The sequence below is a fragment of the Xiphophorus maculatus genome, chromosome 2 (genome assembly GCF_002775205.1).
Source record: "Xiphophorus maculatus strain JP 163 A chromosome 2, X_maculatus-5.0-male, whole genome shotgun sequence".
NCBI lineage: Eukaryota > Metazoa > Chordata > Actinopteri > Cyprinodontiformes > Poeciliidae > Xiphophorus > Xiphophorus maculatus.
Window position 1 is genome coordinate 12,393,285 of NC_036444.1, and position 19,453 is coordinate 12,412,737.

Genomic DNA, 19,453 nt, shown 5'->3' on the forward strand with positions numbered 1-19,453 from the left:
AGTTTCCGGTGTCTGGAGCAGGCCAAAAATATCCCGAAACAGCGAAATCCATCAAAGGGGGGTGAGAGGATACTCCTCCTCATTTCTCATGTGACCTGTTACATTTAGCAAACTAAGCTGAAATTTGGGATTGCAGAACGCTCTATGGCAGAAACAGTATGCCAAGAACATTAAATTTAACTGTGTCTTGTTGCTTAACGTCAGAGAAGAAAACATTTCTGGTGAAGATTAAGTTCAAATTTCAGACATGTTGCAACTTTATTTGGCTGAAATGAATGAGTCTGAGAAGGCAAACAAATAAACTGGTCTCTGATGCTGCATGCTTTACATATGGCCTTACACTATTTTCGTAAGGCAATGACATTTTCATATATGAAAAAGACTTCTCGAGTTATTCAGACAAGCTTGTGTAGTCTTACAGGTTTAAACTTGTTTCTACCCTACACATTTCTATTTATTTGTCATACCATAAAACTGGTTGTATTTTGGCATTTTACCGTCTTGTGGTTTCAACGGCTCCTGCACAGCTGTGTAAGGGGAAAACAAGTGCCCAATTTAGGCTACAGAAAAAAAAGAAGAAAAAAAATCTCAGACTAACGGCTGCAGTGGGATGAAGGCCACTATTTAGCTCTAACCTGAGAGCAGGATTTGTGTTTTGGTGTAGACAGGAAAAAATGAGGTTGAATTCTCAGCCAGTGCAGATGCAGAGTGTGTGCATCGTAAACAACTCTGATCCAGAGGCTGTTTTTGAAATGGGCAACAAGGTTCACCTTAAAGGACACCGTTTTACTGAGAATGGCACAAGTGCTAATAAGTTAGCTATCAGATGCAAGGCTAGGTTCACCCCATAGTTGTACACGATATTGCTGCTGATGTTAGTGTCTGAGGTGTGTTTCCTTTTTGGCAGTAAACTAAACTTTTATTTTGCAGTTTTTTCAGGGTTGTTTTTTTTTATTGATTTTCCAAGGAGATGCAGGGGAGTGTCAGGACTGAATTTGATCTAGTACGTTATATAATCAATTATACTCATTTTGCCCATAGGGATTTTAGCCCATTCTGTATTTTCTATTGGGGTTAAGAACATTTTTAAAATATTATTTTCAATTAATTATATGCAATTAGCAATGTGTGTATGTACCCTAACTATGAAACTTCCAAAAGGCTGTCAACATTCCCCTTTACTAAACTTTGCTTCATACAGAGGGTCTAGACTCTCAGCTATGGAGAAACGATTACTTCTTTAAGTTCCTGGAGGCATGGACTCTGTTGAAGTTTTAAATTTTACCCAATGGACCTTACCACAGTGGCCGCTTTTCATTGGCTGATGCCCATTCTACGTGGTCACGTGTGTGGCCGTCTCACAAACAGACGCTTCCCGTTAGCTAAGTACAGCATAAAGGCAGAACTGATACAACTTCTACACAGTCTTACGCAGTGTTGTATAAAGTACTGAAATCTCAGAGTCAAGTAAAAGTACAAGTACCTCTCCAAAATATGACTTTGGTAAAAGTCCAAGTCACTGACTGAAATGTTACTTGAGTTAAAGTCTTAAAGTATCTGAAACTTCTTGTACTTAAGTATGGAAATTACTGTAAAAATGGATGTACTCAAGTAATGTAATGAAAAGTACAAGTAAAAAGTAAAACAAGGCAAATGCAGTTTGAATGACATTTTTTTATATTTTGGTAAACTTGTCAAATACACTTAAAATAATGTACCAACCAAGTGCAGGCAAAATTAAACCTGCTAATAGATATACCTGCAGGCATCATTTAGTTAAGAAAATGAGGTGCTTTACCTATAGCACAAGGTTAACTTAACCTGCTTTACAACTGAACCAGCTTCTTAGTAAACCCTCCAGGACAGAAAATACAAAGTTTTTCTAAGCCTTAAGTTTTCCCTTCAAGTAAGGTCAGTGCTGAAAATGAGAAAAATAAATAGTCCAGAAAATGCGGCCAACATGAAGAAAAAGAGCTGTTACGATTACTCTACTTCACAAATCAGTGAATCAGTCAATGCTACAGTCAGTAGGTGGTGCACACAACTGGTCATTATGCAAAAGAAAAAAAGAATTGAGAGGGAAATGCAGCTTATTGGCATCTGTAAACCTGGTTTTGAACTTGCATGCCTTTTCTATATTCGTTAAATTTAGTCTAAATTGCTATCGCTATGGCTTCTGTCCCCCTTGAACAGAGGAGTCTAGGTAGCCTGCTACAGTCAACATTAGGCCTCAGCTAAATACACCACGTGTGGAACTGAAACAATGCCAAACAAAGTTCATTTATGGTCAAGATTTCACAATACAGTAGTGTCTAGTGACCAAGCTATAGTTACTGAAACAGGAGGATTATAACCATTTCATAAGACGTTACCTCAATGGTAGGGTGACCAGATGTCTCTTTTTCCCGGACATGTCCTACTTTTCAGACCTAAAAATCGTCGGGGATTTTGGTCAACTGCCTCAAAACACATTACATAGCTTACAGTGCATTGTGATTACATTGCCACTCCGTTCCACTACTCCATTCCAGGTTCCTTTGTATGGCAAATTAATCACGCCCTTCTCCCCAATCACGCTGCATTATGTGTGCAAGTGTGTGTAGGAAAAGTAAAGATAACACCCCCCCTATCCTCCCCTTCTCATCAAAGCCTAAATTGAGGTATTCAGCTGGATAATGTTCAGGTTGGCACCTTAACACTTGCTTGTCAACCTCTCTGGATGTCCACTCAAGGCATCACAACACCAAATTATTATTTTCTTTGCAGTTGTGAAACGTTTAAAACGTCCCATATTATTTCATTCCTCATAAATCATTTGCTTACTTAAACAAGCCACTCTAAAGAGAAAACTGTTCTCTGAATTTAGAAAACTAAAACTACATCAAAATCTTGCCTTATGCGATGATCATAACTTCTCTACTGTCAGACAGACCACAAAACAATCCTCACTCCCTCCTTGCATGAACTTCCTCTCACCTACTTTTCTTTCCAGCTTTTAGATAATTCATTATTTTTCATTTTGTTTACTAAATCATTCATTTATTTATCTATACTCTGTATCTTCAAAATCTTCTTTTTATTTTCTTTCTGTATTTGGTTGCTTAAGAGGAAAGGAGATGGGGCTTTTTCTGTTGTTGCTCCTCTTCTATGGAACAATCTACTTTTCCAAATTAGATCTGCCCACAGCCTGGATCATTTTAAATCGCTTCTTAAAACTCATTTTTATTCCTTGGCATTTAATTGAACTAGTGTTTTGATACTCTGTTTTTATTCATTTGTGTTATTGTCATTCTTGTGCAGTTTTATGCCTGTTTTTAAAGTGCTATATAAATAAATTTGACATTGCTTTTTTCTTATAACTCCTACCTGAGCTCCTCCCTGCTCTGCTGCCTGATCTGCTTCACTCTTCTTGCTCTCCTGTTTTATCCCAACTTTTCTGATTGCCTTCTTCTCTCTTTTTAGCTCCTCCATCCACTTTTCTAACTCGCCCATTCCTTCACTACTCATATTTTTTTGATTTGATTTTTGTTTTCTGTCGTACTTCATCCTATAACTCAGTCAGTTTTTTTGAGTGTTTAATTGGCCCTGAAAGTTATATTTTTCTATCAATTTATTTAAATTCTTTACTGAGTTAGGGTTTTGTCTTTCCATAAACTTCCAGTCCTTACACTGGAGTTTATTTTTCGGTGTTAATTTGCTATTCCATTTTCCCATTTTGAGCAATTTAGTCAATTTCGTTCCAGTCTTAAAAACACACAGGGTGGACTCTAAAAGACTGGATAAATTCTTAGCAGGATGGTGATCAATCCCCTGTTGTGGTAATTCCCTCTTCAACCTTTTCAGGTGGGAAATTCTTGCCTACATGCATCCACCGTTTGCACTCCTGCCGTTTGGTATGAGGACAAATACCTAGTGGTATTTAAATTCCTCCAAGTACTCTCACACTCACACACACACTTGGTATTACGGGTTTTTCAGTTTACGCGGACTCCGCCGTCCTTCTGTTACCTATCAGTGCCTAGGATTCATGGGGTTTTACACCCCAAAGACCCTCAATCGTTCGCTCACTTTTTAATTTAAACGCTACTCACTTGTCCCCCCTTCACGAACGTCCCGTCAGCAGCTGGTTTCCAGCAGGTGGGTCGGAGACACAGTCCTGGAAAAGATGTGAGACTCCTAGGGGCCTGCCGTGGCCACGGTCTTCTGATGTCCGTCTCTCCCGCTGGAAACCGCAGGTGTATCGGACTCCGGCTTCGAAGGAGCAATTTATCCATCCATCCATCTTCTTCCGCTTACCCGGGGTCGGGTCGCGGGGGTAGCAGCTTCAGAAGGGAGGCCCAGACTTCCCTCTCCCCGGCCACTTCTTCCAGCTCCTCCGGGGGAATCCCGAGGCGTTCCCAGGCCAGCTGAGAGACATAGTCCCTCCAGCGTGTCCTGGGTCTTCTCCGGGGCCTCCTCCCGGTGGGAGGTGCCCGGAGCACCTCACCAGGGAGGCGTCCAGGAGGCATCCTGACCAGATGCCCTAGCCACCTCAACTGGCTCCTCTCGATGTGAAGGAGCAGCGGCTCTACTCTGAGTCCCTCCTGGATGACTGGGCTTCTCACCCTATCTCTAAGGGAGAGCCCAGCCACCCTACGGAGAAAACCCATTTCTGCCGCTTGTATCCGCGATCTCGTTCTTTCGGTCACGACCCAAAGCTCATGACCATAGATGAGGGTGGGAACGTAGATCGACCGGTAAATCGAGAGCTTCGCTTTTTGGCTCAGCTCTCTCTTCACCACAACGGACCGGTACAGTGCCCGCTTGACTGCAGACGCTGCGCCAATCCGCCTGTCGACCTCCCGCTCCCTTCTTCCCCCATTCGTGAACAAGATCCCGAGATATTTGAACTCCTCCACTTGGGGCAGGACAAACCCCCTGACCCGGAGAAGGTACTCTACCCTTTTCCGGCTCAAAAAAATGGCCTCGGATTTGGAGGCACTGATCCTCATCCCGGCCGCTTCACACTCGGCTGCGAACCGCTCCACCGAGAGCTGCAGATCACGGCCTGATGAAGCCAAAAGGATCACATCGTCCGCAAAAAGCAGAGATGAGATCCTAAGGCCACCAAATCGGATCCCCTCAACACCTTGGCTGCGCCTAGAAATTCTGTCCATGAAAGTGATGAACAGAATCGGTGACAAAGCTCAGCCCTGGCAGAGTCCAACTCTCACCGGAAACAAGCCCGACTTACTGCCGGCAATGCGGACCAGACTCTGACATCGGTCATACAGGGACCTGACAGCCCGTATCAAAGGGCCCGGTACCCCATACTCCCGGAGAACCCCCCACAGGGCTCCCCGAGGGACACGGTCAAACGCCTTCTCCAAGTCCACAAAACACATGTAGACTAGTTGGGCGAACTCCCGTGCACCCTCCAGGACCCTGCAGGGTGTAGAGCTGGTCCAGTGTTCCACGACCAGGACGAAAACCACACTGCTCTTCCTGAATCCGAGGTTCGACTGTCCGACGGATAGTTTCCAGCAGGCGGGTCAAAGACACAGTCCTGGAAAGGATCTGTGAGACTCCTAGGAGCCTGCGGTGGTCACGGTCTTCTGATGTCCGTTCCTCCCTCTGGAAGCCGCAGATTTCTGCCTCTGCTCTCAAGCTTCATCTGAGTCTAGCCCTGCTTTTGTGGTCGTTATTTAGACATTTTATTTCGAAATTAAAATATCCAGGGTGGCACCCAATACCTCAAAGTCCCTGATTGATACATTTTGATGAACGTTCTCCCAATTATCTGAAATATATTTGATTTCTCTTCTTTAGTTTCTTCATCCGGGGTCTGAGTCTCTGTTTTGTCCATCTTTTCTTTGTCAGCCTTTAAATTTTCTTCCCTGGCTTTAAGTTTGTCCATCTTTAATTTAAGTCCAGCAATTTCTTGATTTAGCTCTTCGTTCACCTTGCCAATCCAGTACAACTGTTGCGATTTCTCTTTCATTGATTTGTTAAAGTTTCTTTTATCGACCATTGTTCCCCATTGTATCTTCCTATTATGGGTTGACAAGGCTTTGCTTTCTGATTTTAGTTGTTCAATTGTCGCTTTAGCCTCGTCCAATTCACTATTCAAAGTGCTGAATTGTTTTTTAAAATAATCATTTTTGTTGATCAGCCTTTCATTTTCTACCTGCCAGGTATCTTTTTTCCTGGCATTCAGTCTCTCAATCTTCAGCCTCAGATCTTCGACAGTTTTCTGAAGCTTCTTGTTCTCTTTTGTTAGCTTCCAGCAGCTCTTCTCCAAACTCTCCACATTCTCCATCAATACATTTCGTCGCGCCATCGTTGAGTTTTGTTTAAGATTGAAGACTGCAAATGAATTTCTCTGTGGAACCTGGGAATACAAAGACAGGCGGCTGTGATGTCACAGACAGGATGAGTGACATCACAGCTTCACGTCAAAGCCACAAGAAGTCTGTTGGGTGAGGGGGAGGGAGAGGGGGGCGGATGTTGTTTTTTATTAAACTTTATTCGCAGACACACTGTATAACGACAGAGTTATGCCTCATTTGTTCTGCCTCAAGAAAAAACAAATACAGATAAACATATTCAAGATAAAGAAAAAGCTAAGGGTTCATTTAAAGCAATACAGATTCCAATTGTTTTATTTTCTGTAGCTCTTTTTCTGTCATCTTCATGTCTAATCTTCACATTCAAAGACAAACTCCCAGGATTTTCTGGTTTTTATTCATTTTTATTTTTTCACAGATTGTGAGAACATCCCACCTTTAAATGGCTTGTTTTCCGGTAGAGAAGAGACATTAAAAAAAAAATTAAAGATAGGCAACAAGATTCTATGAAACAGTGTCATTGTTTTTATTGTTTTATACTTGTGCATATGTATTAATTGTTTTTATCTTGTAACCAGGTTGCTATGTATTGCAAATTTTTTGCTCAGGTCCCTCTTGAAAATGAGATCTAGATCTCAACGGGGTTTACCTGATTAAATAAAGGAATATGAATTACACCCATTGAGTAAATATGAATGCAGCAGCGCCCTCTGCTGTTTGACAAAGGTTAAAAAAACCCAAAACTACTTGCCGCATGTTTACGTTTATTAAGTGTTATGTCACCGAATATCTTACAAAACTCAAACTCTTATGCATCACTCAATCAGTAGGTGGGGTCAAAACACTTTGTTTCTCTCTCTCGCTTTTTTGTAACGAGTAACTAAACCACACATTGAAAATGTATCGGAGTAAAAGTACGCAATTAAGTTCGGAAATATAGTGAAGTAAAAGTGAAAGTCATCAAAAATTTTCATACTCGAGGAAAGTATGAAGTACTCCAAAATATACTTAAGTAAAGTAGTGAAGTATTTTTACTTCGTTACTATACAACACTGGTCTTACGTTAGCTAAACAGATCAATATGCAATGTGTCTGTATCTGACAAACACTAAAGATTTTGTTTGAGCAGAAAAGGCTTTGGACCAATCAACCATCGCTGTATTCAGGGAAGCGCTGATTAATAATCGAGAAATAAATATCAAGCCTGGAAACTTGATATCGTAACGGACTGAATGTTATGTTTTTAGCATAATCTTTGCTCGTCTTGCGGGGCGCAGGCGGTTGTCACGGTAACAGGTGTGCTTAAACTACAAAGAGAGAGAGAGAGAGTAAAAAGGTACGAGTGGTTTTGAGTTGATCACCTGTTCGGGTCATTTTACCTTTGTTTACCTTTGCTGTGGCGCGTTACAGCCGCTGTAGTTTCTATAGGCCTATGTTGGAGTAATTACCTCGTTTGTTTGTGAGTATACGTCATTCACAACAAACATCAAATAGAACAAATATATTTCATACACAACAAATGACTTCTACCGCGATAATTATGTGAAATTAAATTAATTATATCCCAACTTCAGAAGAGTTGCCTTTACCTTTACAGAGCTCTTTGGTTCCTCCTATCAGTCTGTAGCTTCTCATATTGACGTCATCAAACCAAATTTCAGATCTACCATAACTGACTGACACCTGCTGGCCTCAGGTTTGCAACCAGCTTGTGACTGAGAAACCAGTAACCTCCTCCCAGATGATGACCTGAACTTGTTAGTTCCTCTGTCCATTGTAGAAGCTGATATATTGTGAAAATCCATTAGAAATGATGCACTAATCAGTCATGTTTACATAGAAACAACGCACCGCGAGGCTTTGCTTGTGAGACTTGCGGTCACGTGGGTCGGTTGTGGGCGGAGCTTGGTAAGGTCCATTGCTAATGTTTATCTGTGAGGTATGCAATGCCATTTGGACACTATGTAGCTTACCGGAAATTGCCTGCGTTGTTAACAACCATTCTCTACTGCTAAGAGAGAAATGCCAGTTCGAACAAGATGGCTGTTAATATTAATTCTATATTATATAGAATATATTAATTCTATATTTGGAAGCGTGGAAGTTACCTCCCAAGTTCATTACCTGAAGTTGGGAGGTAATGAATGGCTCCGTTCACTTTTTCCGCTGACTTCAGGCAGACAGCGCAGAAAATCGACGTCATCGTTCACAACTTCCTCCTCTTCGCTGATTGGCCCGGTATAAATTAACGGCATAGCGCAGGAAGGCTAAGGCTCACCTAAACGAAGACATTAATCCAGCAATTACCACCGCAGTGAAGTTAGTCAACTACCGATGTCCTTTTAATCAATATCTTTCAAAATACAAATGAAATTCAGTGTAGTTTAGGAGGCTACTTTTTTCTTTCTTTTTTCAATACTACACACTATGTAAATTGGAAATTGGAAGCTCGTTGTTATTTTAGTCATGTAAAAGACAGACTTGGTCCTCTACAGACTCAGATGTCTGGGTGTGTGAGCACACCTCTACACACACGCACACACACACACAGCACAGAAAGGTCTGCAGTTTCTCATGGCTGAGAGCCGCTGCAGAAAATTCCCCCTCATCTCCTCCTCTCCCCGCCCCCACATCTTGCCTCCATTATTCCCGTGTTTTTGGAGCAACCTCCGGTGACAACGAGAAGCATCGCTGACAACCGCTCGCATTTTTTCCTAGCCACGCGCCCCCTTCCCTGCGCCCCCGCAGCTCTTTGGCCGTTGGTACGGTCTCCCGGTTCTCCGGTGCGCGGTGGCGCTGCCGGTATAGCGGGGGCTGCCTGACCAGAGGAGGTGGAGGGAACTAGTGGCGTGAGGCTCTGTTTTCCGAAGGAGGGATGAGAGAGAGAAGCCAGCCTCCTCTGCCGCGCTTAATTAGCGCCTAGTTAAAATATTTTTAAGTTGGAATGGGGAAGAATACATGAGGCAGCACTGCTATAGGACACAGCCAGCTTGTAACTAACGTTAACTAATGGGCTCAAACATGGATGCTGATGTGTCTCCTCCTCTAGGCCGGCCAGGAAAACGGATGTTTTTCGATGATTTTGTGGCTGGAACTCGACTCGTCTCTTTCTGGGATTAATACTCCAGGTTTTTCCTGTCTCTTTTGGTACAAGTGTTTCTGTTGGAACCTCGCAGGAAGCTTTTGTTAGCAAGGTAATGTGGTAACAACGTTCCTTTCTGTCGCAGATGGTCTCCAAGCAGCATCCCCAGTTTACTGTCTGTGTGTAGCTGCTGTTATGGTGTCAGCTTCAGGGAAATTATGAAACACTTCGAACATGTGTACGTTAAACGGCATTTCATGTTTATGCTTTTGTTGTCAAATGTTGCTTTTGAGGGTGAGTGTTTACTAATTTCTGTCAAGTAATGGCTGAGAAATGTACCACGAACCAGGATGAGGTGATGTAGCTTCTATATATTCTTGTCACAATCCCGACAGTGACATTGCAAATGTATTTTTGACCAGGATTCACAGCACATTTTGATGTGAGTAAAGTTTAGATGCTATAATCAATATTCAGTTAACCTAAAATTAAAAAAGTCCATCTAATAATGTAATCTTTTATAAGTTTGTGGCATCAATAATTAGAAACATGCCTAATAATGTAGGTTAGTAACAGCAGGGTATTAATAAAGACTTTATTGCATTTAGTTTGGTGGTGGATAGTAGATTAGGACCATGTGTAGAATACCACAAGAAATGTTATTAAAGTAAAACCAATAGGGGGGTTGTTTCTAGTAGATTGAACCCCCTAATTTAAGCCTCAGGGCAGAGATTTGTTACCTTGACATTAAGGTTTGCACTTTTCCCAGGTCCTTGGAGCTGATTGCCAGTGAGTGTGTGTGTGTCTGCATTGCAGTTTAACACACTACACTTGTCAGTCGTTTTTCAAGTAACTACTCATATTCAGTCTGATTTTGTATGCTTCTTTAATTTGATTATGACTTCTGCTTTGCCAACAGAATTGCCCTTCATTGCAGGTAGATTAGAGTGAACCAAGGTTCAAAAATGTGAAAACAAAAATGGTGTACATGTCACTGACTGTGTGCACAGGTGCACCCAATCTAAGCTATCAAACCACATGGGAGCAGTGTGTGTGTGAGGGGGTGGTAGACCCAGTGGACATTTGCTCAGAGCATTCAGGACAACTCACACTGGGCTGAGAAATAAGACATCTAAATGGCAGTTCTCTCCCTTCTTTTTTCCCATCGTCTCTTTGCTAAATCTCACTCCAAAGCCTGACTCTATTACGCAAGCAGAGATGAACTGTGAGAAAGTAGAAATGTGGTTTGGTTTAACTCTTACAGAAGTGGTGTTTTTGACACACCCTTACTAAATTGCATATGCCCCAGGTGCCCTCCTGGGGAGGAGTTACAAACCAGTTGCACTTGTGTTTTTGTCGTGTTGATCTATGTTTCGAAAGGTCTTCTCATCAATTACTTGAGCTATTGTTGTTTTTTTTCCTTCTTTTTCCTCATGGACTGTCCTCCACCCCACTACATCCCCATCTTCCAGATGTGAAGGAAATGTGGGAGGAACTGGACTGTGTTTGTGGTCCTTGGGGTGCCCGCTTCCTGTTAAATCGTGGAGAACCTCCACATGCTAGAAGCAGCAGGATACAGATACACATAGGCAGAAGCATGCACTTCACACTTTTTTGAAAGTTGGTTCATTTGAACTGTGGTTGCTGATTTTAAATTCTACACCAATTTTTTTGTTTTAGTCTTTGGTTTGTTTGGCTTTCAGTGTATAATGCAAACCTTTCTAGCAGGTTTGTGGAGTTGGCTTTATCTACTGAAAATATTTGCTGTAAATTGTTGTTTACCACAATCGGTGGTGTCTTCTTTGCACCTGCGTCACTGTTTACATTTGAACTTAGGACACAGAGATATGCAGTAGACATATCTTTGTCTCTGCAGTTCAGCAAACCTAATGTCAGCAACACAGACAAACACTCCTGTGAGCTTTGTCAGCATCACATACTTTAACTCTACAGTTTTTTAACTGTGGTTGCTAGTGTACTGATGGGTAATGGATTTTCTGCTCGCGGAGGAATGTTAAAAATGTGCAAGAAGGACAGAGAGTAGGATACTGTCTCTGTTAGCTTATTGTGTGTAGTGCAGATAACCTTGTTAAAACTTCACTGAGATACCACGCAGACACAAAGTTTTCAGTTTGTGCCCCAGGTTGCAACATTTTGTACTGCTTGGTGTTGAGACTGTTGATGTTTAATACGCTGAAGGATGTGGACAAGTAGATCTCAATACATTTTTAATTCAGCGATTGATTGATGAAATGTCTTTTGTCGTGTTACACATTTTAATTCCAGTGATTTACTGGAATCACAATTTAATGATACGATGTAATGCATGTAATTTCATCAGTCCACAGTAGTTACTTCGATGCACTTTTGTGACTGTTATAAGAATCAGATAGGTACTGGGATATATGCCTTGATATAAAAATCTCTTTACTCCATTAAGTACCATGCAGGACATTTTTCTCACTGATTTAATTTAGTTTCTAAAAATAAAATAATCAGTGGAAATTAGAAGATTATACCTCAATGAAAATCAGACATTAAGTTAGAAAGCCTGATCTGCACATTTGAATTATTAATTTATCTAAAAATATAGATAATAATTTTGAATAAATTATGTCCCTTTTACTGATAATTATTGCATTAGTTTTATATTTTATATGACACATTATGACTTCACATATTGGTTTTTATAACAAACACACACTAAATAGAGACTTATTCTGTAAACTAATGCCCTCAAATCTGATGACTCTTGAAAAGGAACGTATTCCAATTATCACATTGTTAATTTCTGAGGCAACTTAGAATATCAGTATTTTGTGCTTGAATGTCTGGACTGCTTAAATGTCTTGGAAAGTATGTGATTTTGAAATGAGTAAATAGTTCATTTATAAGCAACAAAAGTAAAAGGAAATGTGTGTTTTTTTATGTTTCCCAGATGACAGAGGGAAGGCGGTGTCAGGTCCATCTACTGGATGACAGGAAACTGGAGCTCCTTGTACAGGTGAGTACCTATTCTTTTTTATTGTTTTACAGATGCTCATTTATTTTAACACAATATAGATGCAGTTCTCGATGTCTTAAGGGGCTTGACTATTGCTGACTAAGGGAAATTTGGTGAGCAGTAGGTGACAGTGCACTTTCCTCCTGCTCATCTGATCTCTGTTCTTGGCAGAAGACGAACACTGCAACACAGATTCGATCCTTTGAGAGTTATTCTTCAGCTCTCATCCGTCCTGTTCTTGCATTTCTTCCCTTCCCAGAGGTTAAATTTGTGTCTTTTGTTGATTGCTAATTACTTCCATTTTCTCTTCTTACTTGCCTCCTGAAAAGACTGAAGTATATTCTGTTTTTTTACTCGCTGTCGACTGGCTGTTACTTGATTTTTGTGGGAAGACTTAAAAAAATAAAAGAATTTCTCTGGAAAAAGAAATGTAAGATGAATGCTAAGGAATGGAGAGAAAGGAGATGAAAATAGAGTGGAGAAAATGAAAGGCAGGGCTGAGGATAGGTCTGCTGACTTTCTGATTTGATTACTCTGCCAGAACTGATCCGCTCTTTTAAATTGGTAGTTTGTTCTGTTGCTCTCCCTCTTACTGTCTCTCTATATTCCTGACTTAACTTCTCATCACTCTCCGTCCTATACCACTACCACCGTTTCTCATTCTCATCTGATTTTCTCTATAGTCTCACTGAAAATACCACTTATCTTTCATACCTCTCTCTTCTTATTCTCTTTACAATTAGAAGTTATCACTTTCTTACAAACATAATTTTTAAGTAGCATGTAGGCAGGCCCTATTAGAGATATCCAAAGGATTAAAATGTCTTGTTTGCCTTCAGGGTATATAAAATAGCATGGAACTACAATTAGCATTAAGAAGGAATGAGACAAAGGCCTGAAATATTGATTCAAAAAACAAACAGCTCTACCTTTTTCTACTCCTTTTGTGTCTCTTTGTTGGGTGAAAGTTTTGTAGTTTGGCACGCTGTTAGTTGGACCAAAGAGAATCATTGTCTTTTCTTAGCTTTTTAATGAACTAAGAAAACTTGAATTATAAATGATGTTCTTACTTTACAATAGAAGCATTACTAACAGTTGACAATTTATGCAACCAAGAACCTCTGACTACTTCAGAGCTGCAGTTTGTTTCTCCTATGAATGAAGTGTCATCCACTGCACCATATGTCCTGCTTCCTTAGATGCTATGTTTTGGCACACATTACACTAAAAACTGGAATGTTTGCCCATTCTATCGTCTAGTCATTGCCTTTTCATGTTACTCCGCTCGATTTTCATTTCCCTACATTGCTCTGTCTGTAATTTATTCAATTGAGCTCAGTTTCTCAGGAGGAATTTCATCCCGGTCAGTCAGTGGACGGAAGTAGGAGTTGTGAATTATGACGATGATTTTCTGTGCTTTTTTGAATTGTAGTCTGCGATGGTTGTAGTTTAGCAATAGCACTGGAGGAATTGAACAAACCCATTCAGTCCGTGTTGGCCATGCTTCCAAGTATTTTTGGGAAGCTTTGTAGCGTGGCTTCCTTCATGGTTGAGCTGACATACATCACAGCCGATCTAGATTTTGCCTGGGCCATTCCGATGCATGGATATGCTTTGATTTAAACCCTTACATTGTAGCTGTTGTTTACTCTTTAGTGTAGTTGCCCTGCTAGAATGTGAACCTCCACCACAGTGTCAAGTCTTTTGCTCCCTCCTTAGCTCTGTCCATCTTTCCATCAGTTCTGACCAGTTATTTCACTTCTACTGAAGAAAATAATCCCTACAGTATATCGCTGCTCTTGCTATCTTTTACTGTGGAGATTATGTGCTCACTGGTATGTAAAGTGTTAGTTTTGTGCTACATCGTTTTGCATGTAAGACAAAAGGTTTAATGTTGGGCTACTATAACCAGAGTACCCTCTTCCAAATGGTTGCTGTTATTTGTTCAGAAATGTTCCCTTCACAGAACAGATGTATTTATACACACAGGTCGACTATTTTTAACAGCTAGACTACTTGTCAAGGCAGTGGGTTGCTATGGATTTTATTTAGAGGGATCAGAGCAAAAGAGTATTAATAACAACACATATCACAATATTTAGACTTTTTCAATGTAAAAAATTGGAAAATTATTATGTCAACATAATGACTAAAGTTAATAGATGCATCTTAACAATATTTGAAGAATTTCAAGGTGGTATGAATACTCTTGCATACAGCTTAGGACCCCAAGAATGCCACTGATAAGTAATTTCTGGTACTGAATCATAAATCTGAGCAGATCTGAAGGTACCAAGGGCATATGAGGCTGTTTGCTCAGACAGAACAGCAACTTTGCCAACAAGGCAACTAAACTACATTTGTGTGTTTATAAGTTGTCTGTTAGTAGTCTTGAGTGTGTTTCCTCCTCACACTCAGAGCCCTGTAATTCTCACACTGTTAATTACCCGTGATGCTGAGAAGGGACAGGCTGAATGTCTATAAGAGGTAATGCTGTCTAAGCTAGCAAGGAGATGTTCCATCTGATAAACGTGTTTGTGAGCGTGTGTTTGTGTGTGTATTGCCTGTCATTCACTGTCAATATCACTGTTGGTATCTCTCACCATAGCATTAAACATCTGATACGTTCAGGGCCACAAATCAAATGCAGAGCAGGCTTGTGGAAAAAGGTTGATATTGCCACCTTGAGAAGAACCCAAACTCAATTTAGCTGTCATGTGCTTTGGATGGGAATCCACAGTGTGCTTGGCATTTGTATCAATATGGAGACACAAAGCACCACAAAACTCTCAGCAGCGCTGTTGGTGCTTCTTTTCATCATTACTTATTTATTCTTCATGTTTAACAGTACAGTGGGGGTTTTCTTCTTCTCTGTTTCATTTTTCCAACTGTGTACTTGTGTGTTTACTAATGTGGCTTTGCCTCCCTACTTGCTGGTTGCTACCATAGGGTTGAGGTTGTTTAAATGGTGTTGTTGCCAAGGCAGTCTACTGTTGTGCGATAATGAGAGACCACCTCATTGTCTCTCAGACTGAACCAAAACATGTATTACTGCTAATACTATAAAGATACCCTCCTTCCAAACCATAAACATTTGAAATGTGTTGAGCCTCTCAAAGAGTATACTGTTGATCTGCTACTTGGAGAAATAATAGTGCCAATCAAGATGTGGAGGGAAGTACCAATTTATGTTGAGTCACACATACCAAACTTAAACCCCACAGTCGGTCAGTGCTCAGAATAAATAGCTGTTCATTTTCCTCTTTGTTTAGAAAAAGAAAAACGAAAAAGGAAAGCATTGCTTCATAACCTTACTTTTAAGAAGAAGTGGAGTATGTGAAGTACTTCCAATTATGAATTATCTTCCAGTAGACAGCAATCAGAGCGAATTGGGTTCAGAGAATCATGCTAAAGTTCTCTTGACAATTAAGAAAACTGCTTTTCATATCAAAGTTCATCTAACACCAAATTTCCACCATAGAAAATTTTCCAAACTCAATTTAGTTTAATTGAATGCCATTATTTAAAGTATTTTTGGAACCTTTGTATTTAAGTGTCATTTTTTGCACTTGCTATGACCTTGGGGCCCAGAGATGAAGGGCAAACATTGTGAATCAAGTTCCTTGAACTTAGGTAAAGAGTGTTTCAGGCTACATCTCAAATGCAGTGTGTAGAGTCGTTAGAAGAAAGCATGCCTCCCATGAACATGATGGATTTGACATATTTTGTCAACACCTGGGGATTTGAGGTTTTTCTTCATCTTTGTGTAATAAATACTCACATGTTGGACGGAATACGTTGTGTGTGGTCTTGTCAACTTGTGGTCAGATTTAACAAATTTTAGAACTTGTTTTGACAGAGGATGCTGTTGTGTGTTTTTGCAGTGCTGGTTTTTCACTCGTTTTTCATAGTGTCAGAGGAACTGCCCACTTTAGCTGCACATTACTAGAAAATCATGCAATGGTGGTGGGTGTGGGGGCCAGGCAAAAGAGTGAACGTAAGATGGGGGGCGGAGGGGAGGAAATAGACCAGGGGACACACGAACGTAAGTTCGGGGACCAGTAGACCAGGGGACGAAAGTAAGAACGAGGGGGAACATTACGGGATATTTATGGCACATTCGTTCGTCACACTCAGAAACTCATCGACTAGCTGTGTACCACCACGATGATTTCCGCCACATGTTTGTTGAGACCGGGATGATATGAAATTTATTGTGTGGTTCGTCTGTAAAGCTACACTTACAGTGTAAGCATCAACTACTCAGCCGCCCGCCGTGTTCAGTCCATCTGCTTACCTGTATTTATACTCCTGCCGCACTCTTGGCGCCGTTCGCTCTGAACCAGCAGCTCCCAGAGGAGAGAGGCTGCCATACTCCAGGCATTGCGCCAGTCATTTTAAGGATGCTTATCTGTCCCCGAAAAACGATGAAAACCCGGGCATTATCGTAAATCAATAAAATCCACATGTGCCGGACTTGAAAATTGGATGGTGTGCTGCTAACGCTTAGCTTTCGTCAACAACTCAGAGGCGGAAGTGAGAGCTCCGCGCAACGCAAATAATGTTTCGGCCGGAACACGTGAGCTAAATAATAAAACATAAATTAACGAAGCTTCGAGGCAGGTAAATTTTCCTTGAGGAATTTTAATAATCGAGGTACTCGAACCATTCGAGGAATCGTTTTAGTGCTAGTTACATTATGTTCAACTTTATTCTTATAATTGCATGTATAAGGCACAATGAATGTGTATGTTATCTTCATCTTAACCTCTCTTCTTTAATTCGTATCTCTCAAGAGCCTTTATGTGTAGAAGATTAACAGTAATAACAGTAGGCATCGTTCCTTTATTGGATCTAGGTCAGTGGAGATGTTTAAGGGTGTGTGGTTGTGCTGGCGTGTGTGTTTTGGCTGTATGACATCACCTCCTTCTCTCTGAATAGCTCTTAGTAGCTTCTTACACTAAACCTAGCAGTGCAGTGAATGGATTGGAGGAGGTTATTGAAACCTCGCTCTTCTGCACTTTAATGTATTTGTATGAAATTTCTTTGATCTGTATGCATTATTTTTAGAGAGGATATATCCATCATGTTTTTTTTTCCGTCAAATATTGTAACACATGTTTTCCTTCTGTGCTTAGAGTGATGAGTATTTGGATTTAGATGTGTGTATGTGTATGGAGCTGTGTGTATGAATGTACTCAGTGAGGCACACCCATGGTTAACCTCAGGGTTGGGCGTACTGTTACTCAGGATGTGACAAACCAGTCAGCACATGGCATTAGTCCCATTCCTCTGCTTCACTCCAAGATCATCCGTTTCCTTTTTTGTGTGATAATAAATGTTTTTCTCACATATAGCCTAGGCATCACTTCACTGGATTAGCTATTGTGCTAGCTGGAGCCATGTCTGCAACACCGTGATTCAGCTTTAAAGCATGACGCTGCAGTGGAGGTGTGGGTCAGAGAAAAGAGTAGAGAGAGAGTTGGGGAGGGCATGGTACCTGCACTGTCAGCAGCATCTACAAACTCCATCCATCTTTTTGTGCTCCCCCCTCCCTCTCCTTTACTTATGTTCTCACACCAGCTCATTTACTGTTTCCCCTGGTGGTTTTTGAATTGCATAGTCATTGCTCTAAATCAATAGCTGAAATGGCATCTATATTAAGCTCTGCCATGTACTTATTTCAATTAATTTATTAAGTAATAAATCTCAATGCTCACAGATATATGGTAAGTTATAACTGACAAAGGCAATCATAATTGAACCCAAAATCATGTGTTTTTTTTCTCTCTACAGCCCAAACTGATGGCAAAGGACTTGCTGGACCTTGTGGCTTCCCACTTCAACCTCAAAGAGAAGGAATACTTTGGAATTGCATATACAGATGAAACGTAAGGCATATTCAAAAATATATGTCTAAGTCTTACCGTTAAGTATTTTTCAAGGCTGGATTTAAATGGGAGTGTTGGTTTTTTTAAAATTTTCTCTAAGTCTGTAGAAATATCTGCAATAAATTCATACTGAGGTCCTTGGGGTGCAAATGTTACAAATGTTGAGTCATAGAAGTCGTAAAAACTCCAGAAAAAAATGAATTTTGACAAATGTGCATTGACCTTGAACACATCCTAATATAATTCTATAATGTAACTACATGTACACTTAGCTGTTTACAGTGGAACTAGAGAAACTGTACCATTATAAAATATTATTTTATTTGTGTAAATACATATATTTTGTTTTTTAAGTAAAGCCAAATGGACAGATGCAATATATTTATATTACAATTATTTTAGTCAAACAGAACTGATTTTTTTTAAATCAGTGCATTTTTTACACTTGTTGAACAGTAAATTCCCTTTAAGATAAAACTTCTAATGTAAGCTCATATATAAAAACTGAACTCAAAGAAGATATGTAATATAGTGAGTGTATTGTCGCAATCTCTGAAAAAAGTAAGTATAAAATAAAGAAATTATAAATAATATGAACAATAATTAAATAATAAATAACTGTTATTTTCTACCCAAAATATTTATGGAACAGACCTCCTTGTGATGAAATGCACCAGTGCTATGGTATGGCATTAATGCTTTTAGGTTTTCTTTTGAATGTGGAAGATTGCTTTTGAATTGTGACATTCAAATTAGTTGTACTTTGTGGCCTAGACGGACAAAGCACAAGGGCATAGTAGCCATGCAAATATATCAGTGATTTACATACTCACAAACATCAGGTTTTGTTTTTTTTTTCATATTCTTTGCTTATGTGCAAATTTTGATATCAAGTAGGATTGACCCCAATGCCCATTGACACGTGTGATAGACACTGTTAGTAATGTAAACCCAGCAAAGTAACTTAAGCTTTCCACTGGAGGAATCCCATCATATATAGATGTGTTATGTTTGTCCACAGAGAGAGAGCAGACAATTCAGCTCATGCTGTTCAGATGTCAAGAAGGGTAGGGTTGTGTTTGGTGGGAGGAGGGACCAATGACAGGAGAGAGAAGGAGGATAGTTTGAGACAGATGTTGCTCTGGAGACC

At 40.3% G+C, this 19,453-nt stretch overlaps 1 protein-coding gene across 7 annotated transcripts in view; it reads left to right on the plus strand.

The window, feature by feature from the left end:
- frmd4a (FERM domain containing 4A) overlaps positions 1–19,453 on the plus strand; it is a 121,202-nt gene that overhangs the window by 66,797 nt on the left and 34,952 nt on the right. For 6 of the 7 annotated variants that reach the window (XM_023345170.1, XM_023345172.1, XM_023345162.1 and 3 more), the window contains exons 2-3: positions 12,347–12,412; positions 18,209–18,303. In XM_023345170.1, coding sequence (XP_023200938.1) covers positions 12,347–12,412; positions 18,209–18,303 — 161 coding nt within the window. Of the gene's footprint in view, positions 1–9,008; positions 9,521–12,346; positions 12,413–18,208; positions 18,304–19,453 lie in introns of those variants that run through there. The other variant, XM_023345176.1, reaches the window with a different exon arrangement.